The 25,381-nt window shown below is 59.2% G+C and overlaps 1 protein-coding gene across 1 annotated transcript in view; it reads right to left on the bottom strand.

The window, feature by feature from the left end:
- The window catches only part of IFFO2 (intermediate filament family orphan 2), a 46,833-nt gene that overhangs the window by 5,394 nt on the left and 16,058 nt on the right, over positions 1-25,381 (bottom strand). The window contains exons 2-8 of the mRNA XM_044769844.2: positions 9,589-9,649; positions 8,342-8,437; positions 7,048-7,188; positions 5,592-5,731; positions 1,754-1,874; positions 1,534-1,626; positions 434-564 (exon numbers count right to left, since the gene is read on the bottom strand). Of these exons, the coding sequence (XP_044625779.1) occupies positions 434-564; positions 1,534-1,626; positions 1,754-1,874; positions 5,592-5,731; positions 7,048-7,188; positions 8,342-8,437; positions 9,589-9,649 (783 nt within the window). The remainder of the gene's footprint in view (positions 1-433; positions 565-1,533; positions 1,627-1,753; positions 1,875-5,591; positions 5,732-7,047; positions 7,189-8,341; positions 8,438-9,588; positions 9,650-25,381) is intronic.

The raw sequence follows: 25,381 nt of genomic DNA, 5'->3' as shown, positions 1-25,381 counted from the left end.
CTGTGACAGCTCTGTTCATCACTCTATCCCCATGGCCTTGCACAGGGCAGGCCTTTGACGAGTAGCTGTTGAACCAACGGGGGCAGGGTTGCTGTGAGAGTTATCTGAGTTTAATAGGTAAATCATCTAGCACATAGTAGGTGGCTAATATTCACTGGATGGATGGATGGATGGACAAGTGGATGGGTGGATGGATGGATGGATGGATGGACAAGTGGCTGGGTGGATGGACGGATGGATGGATGGATGGATGGACAAGTGGATGGGTGGATGGGTGGATGGACAAGTGGATGGGTGGATGGATGGATGGATGCAGGGACGGGTTAGGTGGATGGGCTGGGCAGATGAAATGGACCAGGCTGTAAGTTGCAGCCCCACAAATTCCCCCCAAGAACCCAAAACCACGGAATCCCCAGGAAGGAGGGCCGGATACCTGTCCGCAGAGCCTTTGATGAGCCGGCGGCAGGTCTCCATCTGCACGTCGAGGCCACGCTTCATGCTGCACATCTCCATGTACTCATGCAAGTGTCGGTTCATGTCGCTCTTGGCTGTGGCCAGCTCCAGCTAAGAAGAACCAACGTGGGAAGAGTGAGGCCAAGTCATCCTTGTAGCTGAACCCTCAGCAAGCTCCCTCCTCGCATCCTCAGTGGTGGAAGCCTCCAGGCCACCCCTGGACACCACACCCTCAGGGCCCTGCCTCGCAGACATCAGTCCTCTCTCTGCTCTCTGCGTAGTGGTCCACGGCCTCTAGAACTGCTTCTGGTGAAAGGGGAATGGTTGCTTAGCAACCACAGGGCCAGCCTTCCCTGAGGAGTTCCATCTGGTCCTGCAAACTCCACCCAGCCCAGCATGTCCTTTCTGTGGACTTGATTAGAAAAGTCCTCGAGTCTCTTTCATGTTTCTGACCTTCTCCTCCACCAAATGATACATCCCCCAGGGAAGGAGCCGGCCATCTCTCTCTGCAGCATGACCAGAGCAATAACGCTCATTGATGGATGGGGCCAAGTGCACAGGCTCTGGAGCAGAGAGAACCGGGCCTGGAGCCCACTTCCTGGCTGCGAAGCCTTCGGCAAGTCGCTTGCTCTCTTTTAACCTCATCTTATCCTCGTCAAAACGGGGTGCCCAGGGCCTACTGCACAGGGGGAGGCTCTGAGGTGCCTCCAGGCACATCCACAGGGTTCGTGCATACCAGGGAGGGTGGACTGATAAAGGGCGTACGAGCACCCAGCATCATTCGATGTCACTCAGAAGTCAGCTCTTTATTTGAGATCACCATCTACACCGAGTAACTTAAAACAAAGTTCTCTGGAGCAGACAGGGATCACTACCCCCGTTTTACAGATCAGGAGACTGAGGCCCTAAGAGGGGCATGGCTTGCCCAGCGCCAGGCAAGGAATCAATAGGCCTCCTGACTCCCGATCCTGGGCCTCCCCTCTCCACCCGCCTCCGCAAAGAGAGGCACTTAACCACCAGGGTCTCAACGGTGTGGCCTCAGTGGAGCTGCGCTGGGGGCTCGGCAGCCCGGGCCCTCACCTCAATCTGGCCTATGGTTTCCTGGTACTCCTTGTCTCTCGTCTTGAAGAAGGATTCAGTCTCATGGATCAAGTTGCCCAGGTTTTCATCTTGCTGGGGAAAGAGAACAAAGGGGACAATTGAGCTGGTGGCGGGGGGAAGAAGAGGGACGAGGGGCCATTGAAGGGAGGGGCCCCAGGGCCCCCCGCTCCCGGCCTCGGGAAACCAGGCCTGGGCTCACCTCGCCCTGCAGGTCGATGGTCGGGTTGCAGTTGGTAAAGTCCTCCCAGAGCAGCAGCGTGTCTTCATTCTCCTCCCACGTCAGGCTGTCACAGTCGTCGTCAAAGTCAAAGGTCTCCCGCCTGGGGGGGACACAGGAGGGCATGGCTGAAGGAGCCGGGCTCCGGGGGGGTGCCCCGAGTGGAGAGAGAAGGCGGCCCGCCCCGATGGGTATGCTCCTACAAGGCGGCCCTCCAAAAAGACAGGGGTGGTGGCCAAAGGGGACGTGTGCCTTATCCATGGAGTTGAACTCTTTTAAAATGCAGAAGGTATTTACATATTATTTACACAAGTTAAAATGTGCATTTGCAAGGTGCCAGGCTTTAATTAATGGAGACTAAACAGATTTTCCTCCCAGGTCCAATCTTATAACCTTTTCCATTCATTTAACAGCTCACTGCCTGAACCCCCACTTTGAGTGAGCCGATTTGTATAATCTCCTCTGCAACTCGGAAAGGCTGGTATTCTCACTCCCACTGCACAGATGAGGAAACCACACCTCAGGAGTAACTTGCTTGTCCAAAGTCACGCTGCCAGCCTGTGACAGAAACTGGGGCTGGAAGCCAGACCCCCCGGCTTCCGACAGCCTTTTCCTCCCCGTCAAAACCTCATCAAGCGCTATCACATGCTGGGCGTACATTAAAATGCAAGTCATTCCACCCTCACAACGATTCTAGGAGGCGAGCATGACTATTCTTCCCATTGCACAGGTGAGGAAACTGAGGCACAGAGGGACTCGGTGGACTTCTAGACCAACACATGCTGGAAATCAGGTTTGAATTCAAAGCCTGAGTGACTTCTGGGCTTCCCTCTTCATTAGACCTAGAAGCAGGGTGAGGGACCAGAAGGGTTTGCCTGGGACTAAGGGGTTTCTGGACATGTACTGGTTACCCCAACCGGACGAGACCTGAGAAATCATTCAACACACCCCTGATTCAGATGGGAGGGCTGTGTCTGCAGGAGTGAAATCACCTGAATCAGACGCAGAGGAGGATGTGGGCCCCAAGTCTCCACATTCCTGTGCGGGGCTCCCCCCTGCCTGCAATCCCCCCTTGGCTCTTCCTGGGTCCTCCAGGGCACTGCTCCCAACCTTCCGACAATGGGCCAGGCTGGGGGCCACTGGGCAGGGGCCACTGGGCAGGGCCCAAGAAGAAAGAATTTCTGGTAAAAAGCTGCCCTGACGGCCCCCTGGAGCCGGGGTCCCTGCCAAAAAGCAGTTCCTGCCGGAGCCTGCAGGGGGCTCCGCGAGTCAGGGGACCAGAGCCGCCCGGGCTGGAGAGGAGGCACTGCCCGCTGGTCAGCTCCAGAGAAGGCCCTGGCCTTGACTGTCACCGCATGACATACGGGACTGCTGACTTCACTTCCTTTCCAGCATCTGGGATCTGAAGGAAATCCCAGCTGAGGACCGGAGAGCCAGAAAGCACAGGAAGATGGACAAGAAAGAGGGGTCGGAAGAGGCGTCCCTGCTCCCGCCAGGCCTGGAGGTCAGGGCTGAGGCCGAGGGCTGGCACTGTGCAGACAAAGTGGCAAACTCCTCCGTCTAGAGCCTGAGCAACTGATTCTGATCAAAACAAAACAGCCCTGACACGAGTGCCTTCAGAGACTGCGGTGGAACCGGCCGGGACATCTCTGGCTTGGGGCTCAGCCCATCGCTAGCGGGAGATGTCAGGGGGATGGGGCCCGGCCTCGCCCAGGGTGGGGTTGGCATGGCCTAGATTAGAAGGGTAAGGGTGGGTGGAGGGGTGATCAGAGGATTGTTTTTAACTTGGGCAACTTTACAACCAAACAAATCCGACTGGATGCCGAACCCAGTTCACACCTGTCCACACTTGGGCGCCCGTCTTCGCAGCATCGGAACGCTCTGTCGTACACACAGGAGCACCACCAGCGGAGCCCCCCAACTCGGCCCTCAAGACTGTCCCTTTCAGTTCACCCCCTTCCTGGGCAGCCTAACAACTCTCTGGGGACTTTATAAAAACGGGGACAACGATTTCTTCGGAGAAGCCCTCTAATTCAACCAAATGAACCCAGCCTGGGTCTGCGGGGCATACAATCCTGCCTGAGGCTCAGAAATGCCCAGAGCAACATTCCGAAAACCCAACCCCACCACAGTTCTCTTCCAAAGGCCCTCTCGTCAGCAAGAGGTGAGAATATGAGATTTGGGGGGACGTCGAAAGATGAATCAAGAGTCTAGGAGTGTCCTGTCACCCTCAAATAGCAAACCCACAAAACACAGCCCCATCTCCATTCTGTTTCAAGGGAAAAGCAAGTACGGGAAGTGTTGGGCAAACCCATCCCCGGCTGGTCCCCACTCCTGTCTTCCTTAGAGCTGCCTGGCTCAGGGGCAAAAGGACCAGGGCAGGGATGGTCCCAGAGAGGGCAGAGGAGGGACATCTCTTCCAAGCATGAACACAGCTGGTTGGGACAGAGCACTGGACCAGGAGTCAGGGGTCAACTCTGTCCCCACCCCTCGTGTGCCCCTCTCTGAGCCTCAGTTTCCCCATCTCTATGTGAAGGGGCTGGGCAACGTGATCTTTGGGCTCTGTAAAGCTAAGCCCACCCAGAGCTTTGCAGGAGCTTTGTGAGGACAGCCGGCAGCCCTGGCTTTTGAAAGAGCAGACGTCAGAGCAATCTGCTAAAGGAGCGGGGTCTCTCCGGAGGGGTCCTGGGAGGTTGTGATGGCTCATCAGAGGCAAGAGCTCAAACCCAGCCCTGCTGTTGGAAACCCAGGACTCCAAGGCGGGGTATCAGGCCAGAAACCTGGCTCAGCCGGGAGACTCCGAGGCAGCGGGGTGAGGGGAGGCGGGGGAATGGGCATGGGCAGCATGAAGTCATGGGAAAACTGAGTGCTCAGAGCCCAGGTGCCCAACGGCAAGGGACTCCAGAAGGGAGCAGGCAGGAGCAGGCCAGCGGGCCGGGGGACAGGTGGACCCCAGAGGCCCGTCTCAGCCCTGCCCTTTGACGCCAGGCCCTTGGGCAAGTCATCCAAGGCCTACAGCTGCTCTTCTCCCCTTCTCTCCCCCCCACTTTCAGGTACAACACGGATTAAAATTAAAAGTAGATCAGGATTGAAAACATGGCACTGGATAGGCCAAGGCCACCACGCATCCCTGCCCTGGGCGCCTAGACCCAGTGAGGGTCTGGGAAACCGGCTCTCCACAGGGGCGGGGGAGGGCAGCCCCGAGTGGCAGCATCGGCCTATTTCCCGCCATGGCAGATTTTAAGCAACCATCCCCAGACTCTGTCACTAGCCCAGGCAGCACCTCCCCATGAGAGGACACAGGTAGACAGGCCGGGCTCTGAATCCCAGCTCTGCCACGTAATAGCGGAATGGCCTGGGCCAAGTCACTGCCCCTCTCTGAGTCTCCATTTCCTCATCTACAAAAGGGAGCGACGCCCTACCTCCTAGGCTTGTCTGGAGTCACTGGGTCACATCTGTAAAGCTCCTGGCAGATGGAGGATGCTCAGTGAATGTTGGAGCCTCCCTCAGCCAGCGTGGGGGGCCCCAGTGTGGGTCAGCTCAGCCATCCCTCCACAGGGCAAACCAATGGGAGTGGGTCTGAGGCTTGATCAAGACCACGCACAAACCCGACTTCTACTACCATTTGGCCCTTTCTGAAAACGGGAAACTCCCCAAATTATAAATGGTGAAAATGAATCCAAATTCTTTAACACCGTGCAGGCCTTTAAAAAACACACCGGCGGGCCACTTGCAGCCCAGGCCGCCCATGTGCCACCCTCGCCCAGCGGCCTGGGCGAGCGGAGAGGAGCCCCCACTGCAGGGGCACGGTGATACTCACAGCTGATTAAACATGCGTTTCATCTCGTCTGTGATGTTCATGGAGCCGACCTCGTCATCCGAGAACCGGTTCACCTCCCCGTCCTGCTCTGAGATGTCATCGTCCGAAGCGACCTTACGCTCTTTCTTTTTGGGGACCACCTGACCCGGAAAGGAAGAGATCAAGGTAACTGGGAGGCTCTGCCAGGACGGAGGGTGGGGTGGGCTGGGAAGGGAGCCGGCATCCCACAGGATGGATGGAGTGTGGCTGGGCCAGCCACAGCCGGGGAAGATGCACAGTCCTCTAAGAAGCAGGCGCGTTAGCAGGAAGCGTGAGGGAGGACATGCGGGAGGTTGGGACACAGACGGCCTGGACACTTCCCTGCCCTGGTGGCTGGGCGGGCCCAGCTCGCCCCTTCACCAGAGAAGCAGCCCCACGATTTGGGGAGAGGAACAGGCCAGACCGGAGCGCAAAGTGACCTGGGAGGTCTCAGAGCCAGCCAGAGAGATGGAGAAGGCCTCCCAGAGGCCCAGGTGGCCCCATGCTCCCCAGAGCCCTCTTGCACCCACGCAAAGGCATCAGACAGGCGGTCGAGCTTCCCCAAGCTCCCTCCGCTCCCAGCAGACACGAGACGAGCAAACCGCACGAAGCCTGCAGGGCTGTCCCCCGCTTCCCAGTGGAGGGGCAGCGAGAAGGCACGGAGGTGGATGGAGGCCCCAGGGAAGCCCAGACCTCACCAGCTCCACACACAGTCACACACTTAAAGCGCCAACACACCGCACTGCCCTGGGCTCAAGCAAAAGCCAAACCACAATCCCAAACTCAAGAAGCAGCCTTCGGAGAAGGACGCGGGCCCCTCTGGCAGCGGGCTAGCCCCCAGCCCTCCCCAAGGACAGCCCGCCGGTGCTAACCCATGGTCTTCTCTCGGGACACACACACTTGCTCGTTTTGGGGGCTGAGAGACTCCTCAGTGGGAAAGGAAACTAGTCAAAGGCCAACAGCTCCTCTTCGGGGTTCTGCAGCTCATCTGCCAGGGCGCAGGCCAGCTGGCCCAGGGCTCCCACAGCCTGGCCAGGGCTCCCTGAGCGTGGCGATGGCGCCCAGAGGAAGATCGGAAGTGGGGACCCTGCATGAACCCACGGATGGAGCCCTGGGGGGCCAGGAGCCCTGAGTTCCAGTCCCACCTCCGCCATTTCCTTCCCTGAAGCCGTCACGTCACCCCCGCCCCCGATGAGTGGTGTCTGGAGCCTCAGGATGAAGGGCCAGCCTGGACGATGGTAAGCCTGCAAGTCTACGAGTCCCTGACAATGTTTTTTGGGAAGGCCAGAGGGTTGGGTAAAGGCTACCTCTGGGGGAAGGGGAGTGAGCGGGATGTGAGGGAAACGGGGGCCGGCCAGGCAGGGGGGAGGACTGGCCGCTCGGGAGGGTGGCAGCGGCGGGTGGCAGTGGCGGCTGGGGAGGAGGTGGCCCTATTCACCTGGAAGATCTTGGACACGTCTTCCGAGTTCCGCTGCTGTGCGACATCGCACAGCTTGGCCGTGATATCGATTCGGCGGCAGATGTCCATGTCCACCTTCATGGCCTTTTCTTGGATCTTTGTGTCCAGGTCTGTCATGGGCTGCAGGGAGGACAGCAGGGGTTACGTGAGCGAGGGATGATGCAAGCATGGGGGCAGAGGAGTCGCTCCCAGGCTCCTGCTGGACAGAGAGGTGGGAGATCCCAGGGGGGAGGGGGCCCTGAGCTTGTCCTGGGCGTGAAGGGCGGGGCCAGCGCTGCTCAGCTGGGGCAGGGGGTGGAGGGGGCGTGGGAGCTAAAGGTTTGCCGCCACGTGGACAATGCGAGGCCGTCTGCCAGTCTCCCTAAGGGCTGGAAGGCACCCTCTTAGCAGACACAGTGTCAGTGTTTATTTTGTCAGAGCAAAGAAAACAGAAAAACAGCTCCCTCTGTTGAAAGACGTCCCTTCTTCCCACCCCGCATGCCCGTGGTCCCGACGCCGAGGGGCCTGCCAAGGCGGCGCTCTCTCCAGGATTCCTCCCACAGCTGACAGTGGGAGGCGGCCTAGGATGAGGGGGTCCCCCTGGAATCCAGGGAGGGGCAGCCAGGTGGCCTGCACCTGGAAACCCCACGGCTTCTTCCAGCCACCCCAGCCTCGTGCCCCTTAGGACCAGAAGCCACACTGGGCTGAGTCACCCATGTCTGGCTCCTCCTTTCTGGCAGCTCTTCCTACACACTGCCCGCTGCTTGAAGGGGGCAGGACACCCGGGTCCCCAGCAGGAAGGAGGCCTTCGCTGCCAACAGCTCACCCCGCCCAACCACAGTCACTCGGAAGGGCTCCGATAGTCAAAAGGACCCACACACTGGCCTTTCCCGACTTCACAAGCAACCTGCTGAAGACCACTGGCCTGAGGGGTCTCTCAGGCTGGCAGAGACCAGACCTGGGGGTCTCCCTCAACCCACGCCCAGACACCGAGGCCCACGGCCACCACCCGCCCTCATCGTGGCGAGTGGGGAAGGAGTCGGAGCGAACACACACACACCATGGGGAGCCCCGGGTGGGCGGGAGGGTTAAGCGGCAGGTTAATGCATCTCTACTCAGACCAAGGGAAGCAGATGTGGGGGAGGGCGCCTGGTCTCTGATGCATCCGTCATCCTCAAACGCAGCCAGCCAGGACTCTAACTAGAAGCCGAGCTTGCCTCGGAGTGAATGAAGCAGGTCGCATGATGGGTGTGGGGGAGGTCATGACACCTGGGGCGGCAGCCGTGGCACTTACATCACTCATGAGCCCCTTAAACACCACCAGCTCGGCCTTGAGCCGCTCGATCTTCTCGTTCATCTCCTCCTGGATGGCCTCGGCCTCCTGCGCCGCCTAGGGGATGGAGATGGGGGAGCGTTTAGGGGGGGCCGGGCACCCTGCGGGGTAGGAGGGACTGGACACCTGACATCCAACCAGGCCGGGTGCCTGAGTGCCAGGGAGGGGGGCCAAGGACCTCGTCCCAGCCTGGCTTCCCGCTCGGCCTGCTCACTGCCGGGCAGCATGCAGCGTAAAGCACCTCTCAAAGGAATATTTATCACATGGAAAAATCCATGGCAGGTATTGAGAGAAAAAGAGCAGATTCATGTCACAGGGGATCCCACTAGGTTAAAATATTAGGTCGATTCATGTGAAATTGCCAATAGTTGACCAACTCTGATTTCAAAAACGGCAATGTCACATGTGTCACCCTGACCGAATGTACACCTAGAATATGCGTATGTTTGCACAGAAAAGACCAGAAGATCCCACACCAATTTATGACCATGGAGGGGCAGAAGTGTTTTATTTTCTTCTCAGTGTTTTTCTGAATTTTCAGTTTTTGACGTGAACATGTTATGTGTGTAAAGTAGAAAGCTTTTATTATGACGGGGGGTGTTCATCCTTTGCCTTCTACATATTGACGTGACTTTCGTGTCTCTAACTTTCTTAGAAGATCAGTGCTTTAAATATCAGGAAGCAATTTTTTTAATGTTTGAAAGAACTTTCTAGGCCTTCTCATGGAGTCTCTGTTCTTGTGCCCGTTTGACTAGAGGCAAACAGAGGCTAGAAGGTGGAGTCTGTTGCTCCGGGCACATGGCAGGTGGGCGAGAAGCGGGGCCCAGAACACAGAGCTCCCGGGAACAGCAAGGCAATGTTCTCCCGGCTGCCACCGAGAGCCCGCTGGGGCTAGGAGCCCCCCAGGGAGGCCCACCCACCCTCTCCAAGGCATCCGGCCCCAAGTCAGGTCTTGCAAGCCGGGACTTGCCCCCAGGCTGCCCAACTCCTGGACCCGAGCTTTTCCGTATCACTGTGCTGGTCCCCTCCCAGCTCCGACGCAGGGGAAGCAGAAGAGGCCTCTTGGCTCCACGGAGGAGACACTGAGGCAGCAGGAGGTGAGAGAGCAGGGTCTGTGCTGGGAACTGGCCCTGCTCTGCCCCATGGATGTGCCTACTGGCCACACGGTTCTCCGGAGCCCCTCCTGGTGGGGACCTGAGGGCTCTTACCTCCTGCAGCGTGTCCACCATGGTCTGCAGGTTCATGCGCTTGGCCAGCTCCTCCTCCCACCTGCAAGACCAAGAAGGACAGGCGGTGAGAGTGCGGCCTCCCCAGGCCCGTCCGGCCCTCTGATGCAAAGCCAGCGCCCACCCTGAGCCTGTCCCAGTGGACCCACCCTGCCTGCCCTCCGGGACTCCCCGTGTAGGGGGCGGTGTGGGGAGGACGGCCAGGTTGACGCGAAGCCATAATACCAAGTGGTGGTGACAGTGCTGCTCTGGACGCAAGAGCACAGCACCACGAGGAGACAAGGACGGGAGGGACCGCCACCCCGCTTCACACAAACTGTAAAGTGCTGCGTAAACGCTGCTGCTCCTGCTGTTGCTGCAACACGCAGTCTGGAAGCTGGCCCTCGGGAGCCAGGCTGCGGCCCGCGCCACACTCAGGCTCTTCTTTGCACCCGCGAGAAATGAACTTTCACTGTGCTAACCACCGCCACCTTGGCGTCTACTGGCCCTGCCACCTACCCTAACCAGCAAAGAAATCTCCAATACAGCTAGTATCATCCCCATCTCTTACAGACAAAGGAAACTGAGGCTCAGAGAAGTCAAACGTCTTGCCCAAAGACACAGAGCTAGTCAGTAGGTGGGGCTGGATCTCAAGCCCAGGTCTGTTCCCTTACATAAAAACAAAAAGTAATAAATACAGCTCACACTCATTGACCACTTATTCTGTGCCAGGCCCTGTTCCAGGGCATTCCATGTGTTACCTCGTTCGTGCACACATCGGTTGAAGCGGGACAGGCAAGGACAGAGGGGAGAAGGCACAGCGGGGCTCACGGGGTGCCCCAGCACTGACTGAAGGTAGGGACAGCATGATGACAGTCACGGTTACTGTAACAACAGCAGCTCACCTCAGCCAAGCGCAGACTCGTACCGGGCACCGTGCCGCCTGGTGCCACTCAGTCCTCATAACAGCCCCCTAACGCAGGCGCCACCATCATCCCCATGTTACAGGTGAGGACAGCAAGGCACAGAGTCACATGCCCAAGGTCACGGTGAGGACAAGTGGAGCCAGGACTCAAACCCAGGCTGGAGGCTACACACAGACAGTCTGTAACCCCCAGGCTCCCCGCAGGCCCAGGGCCCGTCAGAGCCCTAACCGGGACCCCTCTCCCTCCCCAGAGGAAGCGGGGGTTTGGGGAGTGGTAGGTTCCCTCTCTACCCACTCCATCCTGGGACAGACACACGAACTTCTCTGTTTCCTCGCCCCACGGCCGCCTCCCTACATGGCCTCAGAGCAGGCAGGTCTGGAAGCCTTTTCGGATGCTGTCAGGGCCAGCTAAAAATAGGCCAGAGGGGAGGAATGGATAAGAGTGGGTTACGTCACCAGCTTTTGGAAACAAGAGAAAACGGATACTGTTTGCACACACAGAGGAAAATTCCTCCTCTCTCCCAAACAAGAGGAGACAGCCCTGGCCAGGGCTCCCGGAGGACACAAACGCTCCTGTCTGCCCCGTTCCCTGTGGTCTTTACTGGCCCCCGCATGGGCGGCCAGGCCTAGATCTGCCGTGGGCTGCAGGGTCCAGAATCTAGCGGCACTGGACCTGGGGTTTCTGCCAGGAATGACAGACACAGAGAAAGCGAAGCAGGGGCAGCAGAGAACCTAGGGGTCTAACCCAGGTGGGGCCACCTCACTGAACCCCCACATTGTGCAAATAGGGAAACCAAGGCCCGAGTGTGCGAGGAATTTGCCCAGGGTTGCCCAGTATGTCAGGGGCAAGGCCAGAGTCCAGCCTCGGGGTAACGTGGGAGACAGGCATCCCGGGTGGGTTGAAGTTCACAGGCGTCCCCACCCCAGCCCAGCAGCTTGGGGCATCTGGGACTTCCCTCAAGGGAGGCCAGGGCCCAGAACACAGCCCGAGCTGAATCATCTCTGCTGGCCGCGCTGCTCCAAGGGGGGCGGGGGACTCCATCCAAAGCCGTGGAGCAGAGCAGATGCCGGGGGACCCTGGGGGGTGCTGGCCACAGCCTGGCTTTGGGGACCTGCCTCACTACCCCCTCTTGAGCGACAACAGGAGAAGCAGAGAAGAGGGGAGCAAAGGGCGAAGACGCAGCGCCCAGGGCCTCTTGCCCACACCCCTCATCTCCCAGATGGGCTTTGGAGATGACGCCCAGTGCCCCCTCACTTTTCCTTTAAGCAGCCTATTCATGAGGAAGGTGGGGCGAGGGGTCAACAGACCCATTGTACAGATAGGGAGCCTGAGGCCCCGAGACGGAAAGTGACTTGTCCCAAGTCAACCCAGAGCGAGAGCACAAGCCATGTCTTTGGATCGTCAGACACATGAGCAGCAGCCACTGACTGGCAAGCATGGTCTGGGTCCCACACACTCAGTTCAGTGCCTTGTACGCATATCTCATGAGCTTTCATGTGAATTATAAACCCTCTCAGGTAAAGAATTTTTCCCCAAACCCATTTTGCAGAGGAGCGAGCTGAGGTTCAGAGCAGTGCGGTAACTTGTCTGAGGTCACACAGCCCCCAGGCAGGGATGGGACTCCAGCCCAAGCCCGTGCTCTAGAGCAGCAAGTCTCCCACTGTGATGTGCACGGGAATCCCTGGGGATGGTGTTCAGCTGCAGACCCAGATCCAGCAGGTCCAGGGTAGGATTGGGCGGACACGCTGCCTCCCCAACCAGCTCCCGGCAGACGGCACTTGGAGTGGCCCACACCTCGCTGGTGTTTCTCAACTGCACCCCAGACAAGCCCACACAGATGATTCCACGGGCCCTTTATTTCCAAAGACCGGCTGGGTGGGCAGCTGGCGCGCCTGCTCCCGGGAGACTGAGGACAGACCCCGCATGTCAATGGCAGCTGGCTCGACAGGCCGAATCCGCTGCCCACACGGACGGCCCGGCCCTCCCCGCTGCGGCGGGAGACCTGGCTCCGCGTCTCCAATGTTGACGATGCAGAAGCTCTGCCCTTCAGCTGCTCCGGCTGTCGGGGAGAAAGGACGACAGGGACGTGCCTCGTAAGGCGCCCCAGACGCCCCGAAGTCACTGGAACTCGGCGCGGGGAAAGGAGTATGCAGCTTAACTAAAGAACTGTCCACCAAGCTGTGGGCTGGGAAATGTCAACACCTGCTGCCCAGGCCCCTCCCCTCCCCAACCTGGATCTGCCCCCAGGAGTAAGGTTTCAGCAGGATGGGCGCTTCGGGCAGAGGGACCAGCATAAGGCAAGATGGGGCAGCATGAAGCCCGGGGGCAGCTGGATGACACTGTGAAGGGGATGCCCCTACTACGGGCCAGGGGCTGGTGGATGACATGTCCTCTAAGCCTTTGCCATCCCGACTCTCCTGCTTGGAGCACCACTGAGCAAAGGGGCTCACGCAGCAGGCGGTGAAGCTACAGAGAAACCCCCTCCCCATTTTACAGGTGGGAAAATAAAGGCCCAGAGCACAGAGACAACTGGAGCCACCCCTTCCCACATGGACACAACAGCTCTTAAAAGTCCCAACTTCTCTCCTAAAAGGCTGTGTAAGAGAAGGGAGAGGAGGATGTTTACGGGTGACCTTCTGGATGGTGTGCCCACGCTAGGCATTCTTATTCACGTGAGAGATAAAACATCACATCACCTTCTCCTCCCCTAAGGATTGCCCCCATTTTGCAGATGAGGAAACAGAGGTTCAGAGGTACCCGATTCCCCTTTCCCTCCCTCCTCCACAGCCTCCTGAGATCCTGTTCGTTCTCCCAGGTCCTCTCAAACGTTATCTCTCCCCAAGCCCAGGCGGCCACTTCCGTTGTTTTTCCTCCTGGAGCCCAGGCTCGAGGCGGCCTCAGGATGCCATGTTCCCCGGCAGCGTGGCCATGCTGTTCATCGGGCGTGGCTCTCACTCCGAGAGCAGCGCACGAGGCCGGGGACAGGGATGGACCCCCCTCCATCTTCCCCACCGTCAAAAGGGGCTCAGGCCCCCCCACACCACAGAGACCCTCTCTTGCCCCAGCATCTCCCCCCGGGCATCCTCTCTCTCCCTCCGCCTGCAGACACCCTCCCACAACAGCCTGATACGCGTGCCAGCTCCCCAAAGCCCCTCCATCCACAGAGCTCCCAGCAGCCTCCGAAGCAGGCAGGACAGACGATAATGGCGAGGACGAGGATCGCCAGGCTGACGGAGCAGCGGACGCGCACTGAGCGCTCACGACGCGCCTGCGCCGTTTTCAGGTGCCGGGGGCAGAACCTCGTCTCAACAGGCTGCATGGTAACCTCCGGGTGGAATTATCACCTCCGTGCTACTGAGGAGGAAGCGTCAGTCCTAAACCACGACCCAGGGCCGCACAGCTAGGAAGCGGGGTTGTTTCCATTTTCCAGGGGAAAACTGAGACTCAGAGAATCTCCAAAAGGGAGGGCTGAAAGGGACAAGGGTTCACTTGTCCAGACCTCTGAGTGTACAGATAAGGAAACTGAGGCCCAGGGTCACGCAGGGAGTGGACGGCGGAGTGCCCGCCACTCCCCCGGCCCAGGCCAGAGCTCACGAGGACGGCGGAGGGACGTGAGTCTGAACCCCGAATCTGCCTCCCCCAGCCTCTGCCTCCACCTCTCAGAGCCTGGGTTTCTCCATCCATAAATGACACGAGGTGTGGGCCCAACACACCCCAGGGACTCTCAAGAAAAACCATTCTGTTCCCCTACTCTCTGACGGTCATGTGACCAGCCCCCAGCCACTGGCCGCATCTCCTGGTCCCTGCCCACTGCTCCCTGCCACTCAGTCACTCCCATCCCTCTGGTGACCGGTGCTTATACCTCCCATTGCCTGGAGCCTTGAACTGAGTGTGAAATCAGGATCCCAAAGAGGAAGGGGCCGACACACAGCATCCCCAGAGACCCACGGAGCCCCAACGGGCATGATTCACAACATGGCAGCAGGGATGGGCTGCTGGACGAGGCAAGGGCAGTCCTGGAGGGTGCTTGGCTAATGCCAAAGACAAGCAGGGGCTCACACCACAGAGCCCACAGATCGGGAGCCCGGACGCACGTATGGGCAGCACGGTGATGCCCTCCAGCGTCCATCGCAGGGGGTCTCAGGCACCCTGTGCCCTAGCCTGTCGGGATGTGGAGAAATCATGGGTGAGATGCCCATTCCAGTGGGAAAAGAGGCGCAGGGAAGGGGCACCATCACACAAGTCATCAGAGGAATCAGGTCTAAAGCTGAGGCTCCACCCCTCCACCAGTGCAGAGAACTGGTTATGGTTACCATCACTAGTCTCACTCAGTACTCCCTGTACCTAAAACCCACCTGCACTTGGTAAGGAGTTAGATGTTGTTGCATGCATTTGCTGAATGAATGAATGAATGAATGGGGAATGAATGAATGAATGAATCCAAGCTGCAATCACTCCTCAGTCCTCCTGCTCGCCCCTTCCCCAGCCAGGGCCCCTTCTGCCTGGAACATCCTCTGTCTGCACCGCCCTAGCCTGGGGGCCCCCGGGAGCTGAGTTCCCAGCACCAGCTCCTGCTCAGCTCCATCCACTGGGCTCCAGAGCCTCTGCAGGGGGAGGCCGCCAGGGCAGGAAGAGGGCAGGAAGAAGGAGACGGCTTCCCTCTCCCAGTTCCCACAGCCCTCGGCCCTGGAGGGGAGGCAGGGACATCAGGACGATGAGGGCAGGGAGAGGAAATGACTCCACACAGCGAGACTGCAGCTGAGATCCGGGGCCTCAGCCACCATCTTGGCAGAAGGAGCCCACATGTGAGGCCGGTGGCCAGGAGGGGGAGGCGGCAGCACCCGCCCCAGCCAGATGTGGTCTCCCGCATTCCTGAGGAGCCACCGCTGGCACCACGTGATAGACGAGAAGTCCCAGGAGGCCCCTGGGGGGAGGGGATAGGCAGCTTCCACGCCAGCCCCCACCCCCTGGCGACACTCAGGGCCGGCGTCTCCCCTCCCCCATCAGCTCAGGATGACACAGACCCACAGGAAAGGGGCCGACACAGCCTGGCCTGCGGAGGGGCGGAAAGCCAAGTGAAGTCACAGGCAGAGGGACTGACTCACAGATTTTTCACTTCCTGAGCCATCAGAGAAAGAGGCTCCGGGGCTCAGACTCCAGAGGAAAGTGAGTGCAGCCCCAGCGAAACAATCCAGGCTCCAGGGACAGCCCTGGGGCTTCTGGGGAGAAAGTCCCGGAGACTCCTGGGCAGCAAGAGACTGGGCCCCTGTCGCTTCCCAGCTGTGTGACCCTGGGCAAGTCAATTACCCTCTCTGGGCCTTGGTTTCGTCACCTGTGAAATGGGAAGCACACCACCCCTTCTGAGGGTGGCTGTGAGAACCACACAAGGCAGGCGGTGTGGGTGAAAACACCAGTCCCGCCCCTGGCACACAGCAGACAATTAATGAGGTGGCTCAATCTGAACTGCAGAGGCCGCGGCTCGCTCGGTGGCCGGACCTTGGAGAGCTGGGAGGGCCCCACGGGAATGCTCCACACCTCTTCAGGGAGGGCGAGCGGCCGGCACGCCTAGGCCAACTCACTCAGGTGATGGGAAGCAGGCTCAGGTGAGGCCGGGCGGGCGCCGTCAGTGGAAAACTTCATTCTGGGCCAAGCGTGGGCCCGGCCTCTGGCAGAGGGCAGACGGGTGGAGAGCAGTTCCCACCCGGGCTACGGGGAGCTCACCCCATTGCTCACAGCCAGAGGCAGGCTGCCTGGGGCTGGCCGGGGCGTGCTGGAGCCCTTCTGCCCGTCGGTCCCCAGGCTCTGCGCTGCCCCAGCCTCTGTGTGAGCCCACCCACAGACGCACAGAAGCCTCTCTCCCCTTCCCTCGTGGACAGGGCCTCCCCCTGGGCCCCGCCACAGAGTCAGGGCTGAGCCAGGGCCTTAACTGCCCGGTTCTTCTCTAGACTAATATCCGAGCTGGAGGACGAGAGTGCGGGCACAGAGGCAGACCAAGGGGACCCTTTCTGCAAATGTAGTTTCGCAGAAGCCGATGGGCAACAGATCAGAGGGGGCGCCCTGATGGGGTCTGGGTTGCCTGGTGAAGATCTGGAGCGCCCGACCTACGTTGCTTCTGCAGAGCCTCCCTAGAGAGCTTAAAAATCACCACTGAGTCAACTTCCTCATTCCACACCACCCCCCTTGTCTAACACCACAAACAATTCACATTTGAGGCAGAAAAAAAAAGAGAGGAGCAAAAATCTAAAAATCTTAAACAATCTAAAATCTAAAAGATCTTTAAAAAATCTAAAAAAAGGAAAAAAAATAGAGAGGGGGCTGGGAATACACAATGTGAACCCTCCCAGAGTTCCTCCTCCCAGGAAGCTACCCGTGGAAACGTGCAGAGGCTCCCCACCTCCCGACTTCCTCCTCCCCTTTGGTTTACTGTGAGCATCTTTTCTCTCCAGTAAATGGAGGGCTGGCTCCCCCAGCCTGCGAGTGGGGAGATGTCCCCATGCCCCTGAGCCCCCCTCTCATGGGTGCCTCCAGGTATCACCTCGTCCGCGCTCACCATCCTCCTCCCTGGGGACTTGGATGCTCGCATCTGCACCGAGCCCCCATCCCGGGAAGGGATCCCTCACACACATGCCCATCAGAGGCCCAGCTGCCCAGCTGTACTCTGCTGCTCGCAGAAGGAAACACAAATTAAATGCCAACTGATTGTCTCCGCGGAGGAGGCATTAATTTAATGTGAACACTTAACCAGGGCAGCCGATTCCATTACGGGAGGACAGTAATGGCCTGGGCAGGCCAGAGCCCGGGCTCCAAGACGGTGTTGGGCTGGGTTTGAGGAGCCGCCACATCAATGTGTGCCTCCTCCCAGCATGCCGCCCCCACGACCTGAAACAGCACCCACCCCGCCCCCCCCCGCCCAGGGCCCCGGGGATCCCAGTGGGTGAGGTCTGCGCAAGCCTGCTCAGGGGGCGGGCCGGGGTCTAGTGCCCACAGGGAAGCACCCTGCAGAGGAGAGTGTTCTGGGCTAGGAGGCAGGAGATCCTGCTTCGAGTCCTGGCTCTGTCACTAATTCACTGTGCAACCCCAGCAAGTCCCTTCTCTGCCTGGGCCTCAGTCTCCCCATCGGTGACATGGTCTCTAAGAGTCCCTCTGGATGTGACATTTGCAGTGCTGTTCACAGACTCTGCATGTGGCCCTTCCTTGGAGCCTGGAAGAGGTGACAGCTTCAGGGAGCTCAACTCCATCCAGAATCATCCTTGATAACGGTGTTAGGCCTCTGGCTCCTGCCCGCATCGCCCGTAACTGACCACAAAGCTATCTGATACACTGCAAAGTCTCAAGGCCAGCTGCGACATCAGTCTTTGAGTTCAAACCAATGTGTATGGTGAAGCCAGAGTGTCTAGGGTCAAACCCCAGCTACACATCCTGCAGCTCCGTGACCTGGAGCAAACTACCAACCCTCTCTGAGCCTTGATAAGACCACCCAGCTCATAGGGTTTTCTTGCAAATATTCAATGGGCTCATGTATGACAGGAGCCTAGAACAGGGCCTGGTACTCCCTGAGCATGCACTCAGGGTCACCATCCTCATCCTCATGACCTCCCAATGACAGATGGTCAGAGAGGTCCCCAGAGACTGAGAGAGTGGTCCCAGACCACATTGCAAATGACTGGGCAAGACCTGAACTCAGGACTGGCTGGCCCCAGAGCCACTATGCTCCCATAATAATCATGTTGACGATGATAACAACAATGCGCTAGATGCCACTGTCACCTGGCTGGGTGACCAGAGGCACATAGGGGTGTCAGTGGCAGAGGGAAAGAAGCCAGATGCTGACACCACTAATTCCACTGCCAGCAAAACCCAACAAATGTCCTGATTCTGCCCTCTGTGCCAGACATGCCCCAAGACGCATGGGCACATGCTCAGCCTTCGTGGTCTGTCCTGACAAGGTCACCATTCCAGCAGGAGAGACCAAGGCTGGAGAGCACCCGCCAGCAGAGCACAGCTGGTCTCATGGAGCCACCCCAGCAGACACAAGGCATTTAAGGGCATCCTCCCGGGACCAGAGAAGCCCCTGGTCACCTGCCCCCATAATCTTAGATTATGGCCATTTATGTGAGCCACCTGTTCTAATTACCCAGCGTCTGTATTCGCCCAGGTTCCCAGCATCACTCCTGCTTTGGTGTCATTTACTGCCAACACCTTTGAGCCCCAGCAGCTCTGTGGATGCTCATAATCCAGAGCCGTATGCTGGGCAGCGCCCTCCTTCCAGTGCCTCTGCCTAGGAACCACACCCGAGTGGGCACTGTCCCCCAAACCAGGCCATTCTGAGAAGGAAACAACTCAACGAGCATCCCATGGTGAGGAGGGATCTGCGTCCCAAATTGGAGGCCACCATGTCGTTTCTGGGGCATCATTCCCAACCTCTTCCAAGCTTGCAATCACCTCCTCCAGGGAGCACGACATGACTTCCCCAGGATAAGTCACTGGGCCCATCCCGGGTGCCCGGGGCCACAGTCACTGGCGTGGAAAAGAGCCGCTTGGCTGGGTGTTCGCTCCGGCCATGTACTCACTTCCCAGGTCCTAGACCCCGCGTGGGGAAAGGTCCACCTCCATGGGGCAAGACGGGTCTGCCCACAGCCCTGCCCCTGTCCCACCCCTCCAACCAGCCAGGGCTAGCACGTGACGAGCAAAAGAGGCACTAGCCTTGGAGCTGGACCGAACTGGGTCCAAATCCTAACATTACCGGCCACATGCTTCTGGGCAAATGATGTCCTGCTCTGAGCATCCCCACCTGGTCATCCACAAAATGGGGATCATAGAGGCCCCTCCTTGGGGCTGCTACAGTGTGTGAGAGCTGATGGATCACACGGAGGGTCCCCTGCCCTGCCCTCCCGTCGTTAACCAGCTCTGAGGTCTAAGACGGCACCTTGGCCTCTCTGGGCCTCAGGTTCTTCTCTGTAAAACGGTCTCAGGTCCTTTCGGCTTCGCCGCTCAATGGACAGCATGGTGCGGGGCCAGCTGCAGTTTGTCATCAGGCCCCCGGGCGCTGGCTGCAGAGGTCCCACCTGACAGGGATGCTGGAAGGGGCAGAAGTGTGCCTCTGGGCAAAGCACAGAAGCTCCAGGGCTCCAGGCTCCCCGTCTAAGGGGTGGGGCCGGCGTACTGAATGCGTCCGTCTGTGGTAAGCACTCAGCACAAAGTCCAGCTCGATACATGGATTCTGCCACAGCACAGGGCTTCATGCTGTCTTTCCTGCCTTGGAGAATGGGCAGCTCAGCTCAGGGTGGCAGCTCTGTTAAGGGGACTGGCCAGGGACCTGGGCACCAGCAGGATACCCGGGTGCCAAACCAAACGCCCTGCTATCGACGCCCGGTAACCATCAAACAGACATGGGAGGACAGCTCACCTCCCTGGGGTCCAATCCAGTGCCTCATCCCAGTGCCGGCACAAGAGCTGGCCCCGAGGACACCCCGGCGAGGGAGTGCTGGGTGCTTCTGGGACTCTAAGAACAGGAGATCAGAGCGTCTGCGGCAGCCCAGCTCCGTCTGGCTGTTGGCTGACATTCCACCTTCTTTCCCACATGACACAGTCAACAAACATTCCCAAGTGCCCACTTAGGAGTCTTCTCCCAAGAGAGGGGAGGAGAGTTCCGGGGCGCTCTCCAGGCAGGACTCTGGCCCCCTAGCCTCGGGTCCTCAATTCCTGCAACCCAGCAGGGCGGGAAGATCTGGGTCCAGCCGCTGCCTCATGTCCTGGAGGCGGGGATGGAAGGGTGTGCTCATCCTGGGCTCTCGGGGCGGGAGGCATCCTCGCTCTGCCCATCGGTACCCGGGCCAGGAGGGAGGAAAGCAAGAATCCACCAGCACACTGAAGACACTGGTTGCCTCAAGAGAGAACAGCGTGGCTGGGGACAGGAATGGGAGGGAGACTTGTCACTCTGTCCCCCTCTGTATCTTTTTTTTTAATCATGGTAAAATATTCATACTGTCAAATGTACCATCTTAGCCATTTTTGAGTGTGCAGTTCGGTGGCATTAAATACATTCCCACTGATGCACCCATCACCACCATCCATCTCTGGAACGATTCATGTTGAAACTGAAACTCTGCACCCATTAAACACTAACCCCCCAACCTCCTCCCCACAGCCCTTGGCAACCACCATCCTACTTTCTGCCTCTATGAATTTGACTGCTCCAGGTGCCTCGAATAAGTGGAATCATACAGTATTTGTCCTTCTGTGACCGGCTTATTGCACTTAGCCTAATGCCCTCAAGGGTCATCCATGTTGCACAGGTGTCCGAATTTCCTCTCCTTCTGTGGCTTTTTAATTTTGAGTGATGTAATGTATCACCAAGTCAAAAAGTCAAAACCATGTAAATTTTAAAAAAGAGAAAATATCTGCTTGTTTTGATATCATGAGTATTTTACAACGATTACACAAAAAATAGAAAAAAATCAGGGAAGCCAAGCCAAAAAAAATTTACAACCCACGCAATTCCCCCTCCGTGAGAGTTCCTGTGAACACAGCACACGGGAAGCCTCCTTCCGAGCGGGTGAGACAGAGGCGGCTGGGGCACCACTGACCCGATGGGTCCTGCACTGTCACTCCCCAGTCCTAGCAATCAAAACACTGCCAAGAGCTTCCTGGCACACTCACATTTGCACGTGTGCCCAGCCTCCCCTGTGGAGGGGGCTGCTGGGTCAAGGGCGCAGGCCTGGAGAAGGCCTCAGTGCCCCGCCAAGCGTGTGTGTGACAAGGCTGCACTCTCATGGGGCTTGGCAGCTGCTGGAGTCTGGACAGCTGCCCACAGAGCCGAGGAAAAGCAGGGTCCCTGGTCCTCACCCTAGCCCCTGCAGCAACGCTGTTTCGTGCCTCAGTTTCCCCATTAGTCAAAGGGCTGCCTCTCTTTCGGGTGGAAGAAGACCCCACCACAAATGTGGCCCATCCTCCCCCTCACTGGGGTGGCACCCTGCCCTCCCCAAGGAGCAAGGGCTGGGGGACCAGGCTCACGGGAGAAATGGCCCCATACCTCTTCTGAAAGGGTAGCCCTGGGGCAAGCAGCCACATGCTAGGGCAGCAACCCCCTCGGCGCCCCCAGCCCCAGGTGTGCCAAGAAGCATCACACTCAAGGCCTGAGCATGAGCTGGAGGCTCTGCCTGGAAGGCTCCAATCCACACGCCCCCTTTGTCATCTCTCTCTCCTCCTCATCTTATGCCAACTTCAGGACCCAGATGCTATACCCCCTCCTCCAGGAAGCCTTCCCTGACTCCTTGGTCAAGGCCAAGTGCCCCTCTTCTGGCTCTAAAGGCCCTGGTCACTTGCTCCTGAGGTTACCTGCTCCCCTGTTGGTCTTCCCACTTCGCCCAGCTTGTGCAAGATCAGGCCCATCTCTGGCTCCCAGCTGCCGCTCCAGAGCACAGCACGGAGCCTGGCACACAGTAGGCACCAGGTAAATGTTTCCTGGATAAAGAGCTACCTCGAGGGCCTTTCTTAGGAGATGGAGTCTGGAGTCAGTGCAGCACTGACTCACTGTGTGGCCTTGGACATGACCTGTCCCTCCCCATCAGCCTCAGTTTCCCCAGATAACCTCCACAGTCCCCACCAGCTCTACAGCTCTCCTCCCAGGATCCTCTTCTCTCGCCTCGACGCCTGGGCCTGCCTCACATGGGGCAGAGGATGGGAAGCCTGGTGCTCACAGCTCTGCTTCCCCAGAACTCTGCTTCCCCAGGACTCCGCTTCCCCAGGGCTCTGCTTCCCCAGGACTCCGCTTCCCACCCAGGCCCGGCCAAGCCCCCAGGGACGCTCCACCCTACCGCAGCCGCTCTCGGCCTCGGGGGCTCCAGCTCTCACCCGAGGCCAGAAGCCCGCAGGGAGGCAGTCCGGGCACCCAGGCCAAGAAGCAGGAGGCCCAGGGGGTCTGTGCCCAGGAGGCCAGGGGGCCCCACCCAGGGCTATGTTTACAGCTTTGAGGAAAATCAGCAACTCCCAAGGCTATTCTGGAAACCTAATGTGCACTTTGGGTCTCTCCGCTGTTTATTTCTGGTGACTGTGCCACCCACAGGTAAATGCAAGGCCCTGCGGGTCTGCCGCTCGACACACTCTCCCCATCAAAGCCACATCACTCACGGGGCCCTCTTGTTTATCCCGAGCAACCTGGGCCACTGCTCTCGCTTCCAAGCTTCCCTCTTCATCTGCAGCCTGGACACATAAAGGGCCGGAGCCAAGGAGAGCCCACCGGGCAGGAGCCGGCACACACCCTGTCCTGGACTCAAACCAAGGTTCCGCAGCCTTGAGCAAGTCGTCTCTCCAGGCCTCGGTCTCCTCACCTGTGAAATGGGGTGAAGGACCCCAGCTGGATTCAGCAAGGACAGGCATGCACAAATAGGCTCCAGGAGTGAAAAAGAAATCACAGAACACAGGACCCCAGGATGTCAGATGGGGACACTCAGAAGCCCGGGCAATATGGATGTGAGAAGTCTGAAGCTCAGAGAGGTGAGGTGACATGCCCGAGGTCACACAGCCAGGCAGCGGCAGAGTGGGGACGGAAACCCAGAGCCTGTGTGCTCCTGCCATGCTGCGGTAAGGGGAGGAGGGCGTCCCTGAGCACCACCAGGAGGAAGGAGGGAAAGGGACAAGGACCCAGGGAAGCAATTACTGTGGGGCGTGTGCAAGGGAGGATGCTGGTGGCGGCTCGCCTGCGTGTGCAGCGTCTTAACCCTCCTAACTGGCCTGCAAGGCTCCCGGCACAGCCGGGCAGGTGACCAGACAGTGACCCCAGCGCCGAGAGAGGATTAGTGACGAGCCACTGCTCCAGGGTACCGACCCGTTCTTCAACACCGCCTCCTGCGTCACGCGGGCTCTGAGGCTCAGCGTGATGCGGACCAGCGGGGAGGACACTGGGGTGTCCCCAACAAACACACACGCACACGCAGAGCATCCGTGGGGCCCGGCTGCCCCTCAGAGGAGAGAGAAGTCAGTGCCCTCTGGGAAGACGGGAGGGGGAATGAAAGCGAGCAGACGCCCATAGAACCTTCTGTGACAATAATCTGCCAGCAGAGCTCCTCGTTGGAGCCTCTTGCTTCCTCACCCCCATTCTGCTGATGGGGAAACCGAGGCGCACAGAGGTGAGGTGACCTGTCCAGGGTCACATCATCAAAAAAGCTACCCTTGTGAAGTGTTAGCACGTGACAGCCTGTACGACCTCACTGAACCCTCACAACAGCCTCGTGAGGGAGGCACTGTTATATGCCCGTTTCACAGATGAGGAAACTGAGGCCCAGGGAGGTGAAGCGAGCTGTGACGGTCCCAGAGCTCAGAAGCAGTAGAGCCGGGACTGGAATCCAGGCCCCAGGGCCCGAGCTCGCACGCACCAGACTCGCCGGCCCCTGCTCTCCCGAGGGAGCGCCAGGTGTAGGAGTAGCCCACGGGGTCTCCCTCCCAATGCCTGGGCTCCTTTCTCTGTGCCGGGAGGCCCCGTAATGGGAGGAAGAGGGTCAGGAATTGGGCACCCCAGTCTCCTGGGGCTCAGAAAGGACCCCAAGTTGCACCACCTCCAAACCCCACCAACAAAGCGCCGAGGCCCCCGCCCGGGCTGCTGACTGTGGAGCCCCTGAAGTGAGGTTCCCATTGGCCCGGCCCAGCCCCCAGGGCCCTCGGATGGGCAGGGGGTCCTTCAGACACCAGGGATCCCCCAGAGGGAGCCCCTCAAGCACTGCCGAGACCCTGGCAGGTGCCCTGTCCCAGGGGGGCACAGGGTCACCAACCCCAGCCCTGCCGAGGGCCCAGCTTCTCTTCTCAGCTCAAACCCAACAGGGGCCTCTCCTCCCCTGAGACTTGGTCCTCCAGCCCCACAATCCCTGGCCTGGACCGGGCAAGAAGCCAAGAAGGAGACGGTCCAAGACAGAGGGACGAGAAGGACTGGCCGGCGGGGAGAGGGGAGGCCCTCAGCACTGCTCCCCTGCCCCTTGTCCCCAAACCCTTTGATTTCAGACAGACTCAGCCACTCCCCGGCCGGTGACCTGCTGAAGTGATGTTACCTCCCCGAGCCTCAGTTTCCTCATCCGTGAAATGGGGGTAACAGCAGTACCCGCCCCACTGGGCTGTGAGGACCGCACAAGAGCAGCGGCACCCAGCGTCTGGTACGCTTCTGTTCCTCTTAGGGAGCAGGCCCCGCTTCCAGCGGCTGAGGGGCCGGCCCAGGGGCTGGGGTACTGGGCTTGACTGAGACGTGCCACTCTTCCCCTCGGAGGCTCCATCCTCTCCATTCCCTCTCCCCTGCGCTGGGACAGGGGTGCTGTCTGGTACCCAGAGTCTCTACACAGTAGGCACATAGTAGGCCCTCACCTAGTATTGACTGGATGAATGAGTTTGTAAGCTGAAGCCACGGGGCGAAGCAGTGGGCAGGGCCTGGGCGCGAGTCCTGCTCTCTGCACTGACTCACTGTGTGGCCCCGGGCTGGGCCCTGCGCCTCTCTGAACCCATCTGCACGAGGAGGCTCTGACCACCCCCGGGAGCTCAGGCCCTCCCTCCTCCTGCCGCTGGAAGACCTAAGCCAGCCACCCGCAGGGCGGCCTGCCCAGTGGAGGGCCTTTTCCCAACCCGCCGGCCTCCTGGGGACAGACAGTGGGTCCACGCCCACCCAGCAGGCCCACAAAGGCAGCAGGCGGCTTCCTCTTGGTGACTTTGCCTGGGGACAGATGGAACATGGTGTGGTGTCTGTCAAGCCAGATGGCCCACTTGGCCTGAGGGGCCAGGACACCAGCTGGGAGTCCAGTCCCAGCAAGTAGGGCTGCTTAACCCCTTCCTGCCCAGCCACAGGCGCTAGTGTCCCTGCGGCAACTTAGTCACTTGCATCCACTCGGGCCTTC

Source organism: Equus asinus, chromosome 5, assembly GCF_041296235.1.
Source record: "Equus asinus isolate D_3611 breed Donkey chromosome 5, EquAss-T2T_v2, whole genome shotgun sequence".
In the NCBI taxonomy this organism is placed as follows: Eukaryota; Metazoa; Chordata; class Mammalia; order Perissodactyla; family Equidae; genus Equus; species Equus asinus.
The sequence above is the reverse complement of the archived record's forward strand: the minus strand, read 5'-3'. Positions and strand labels throughout refer to the sequence as shown.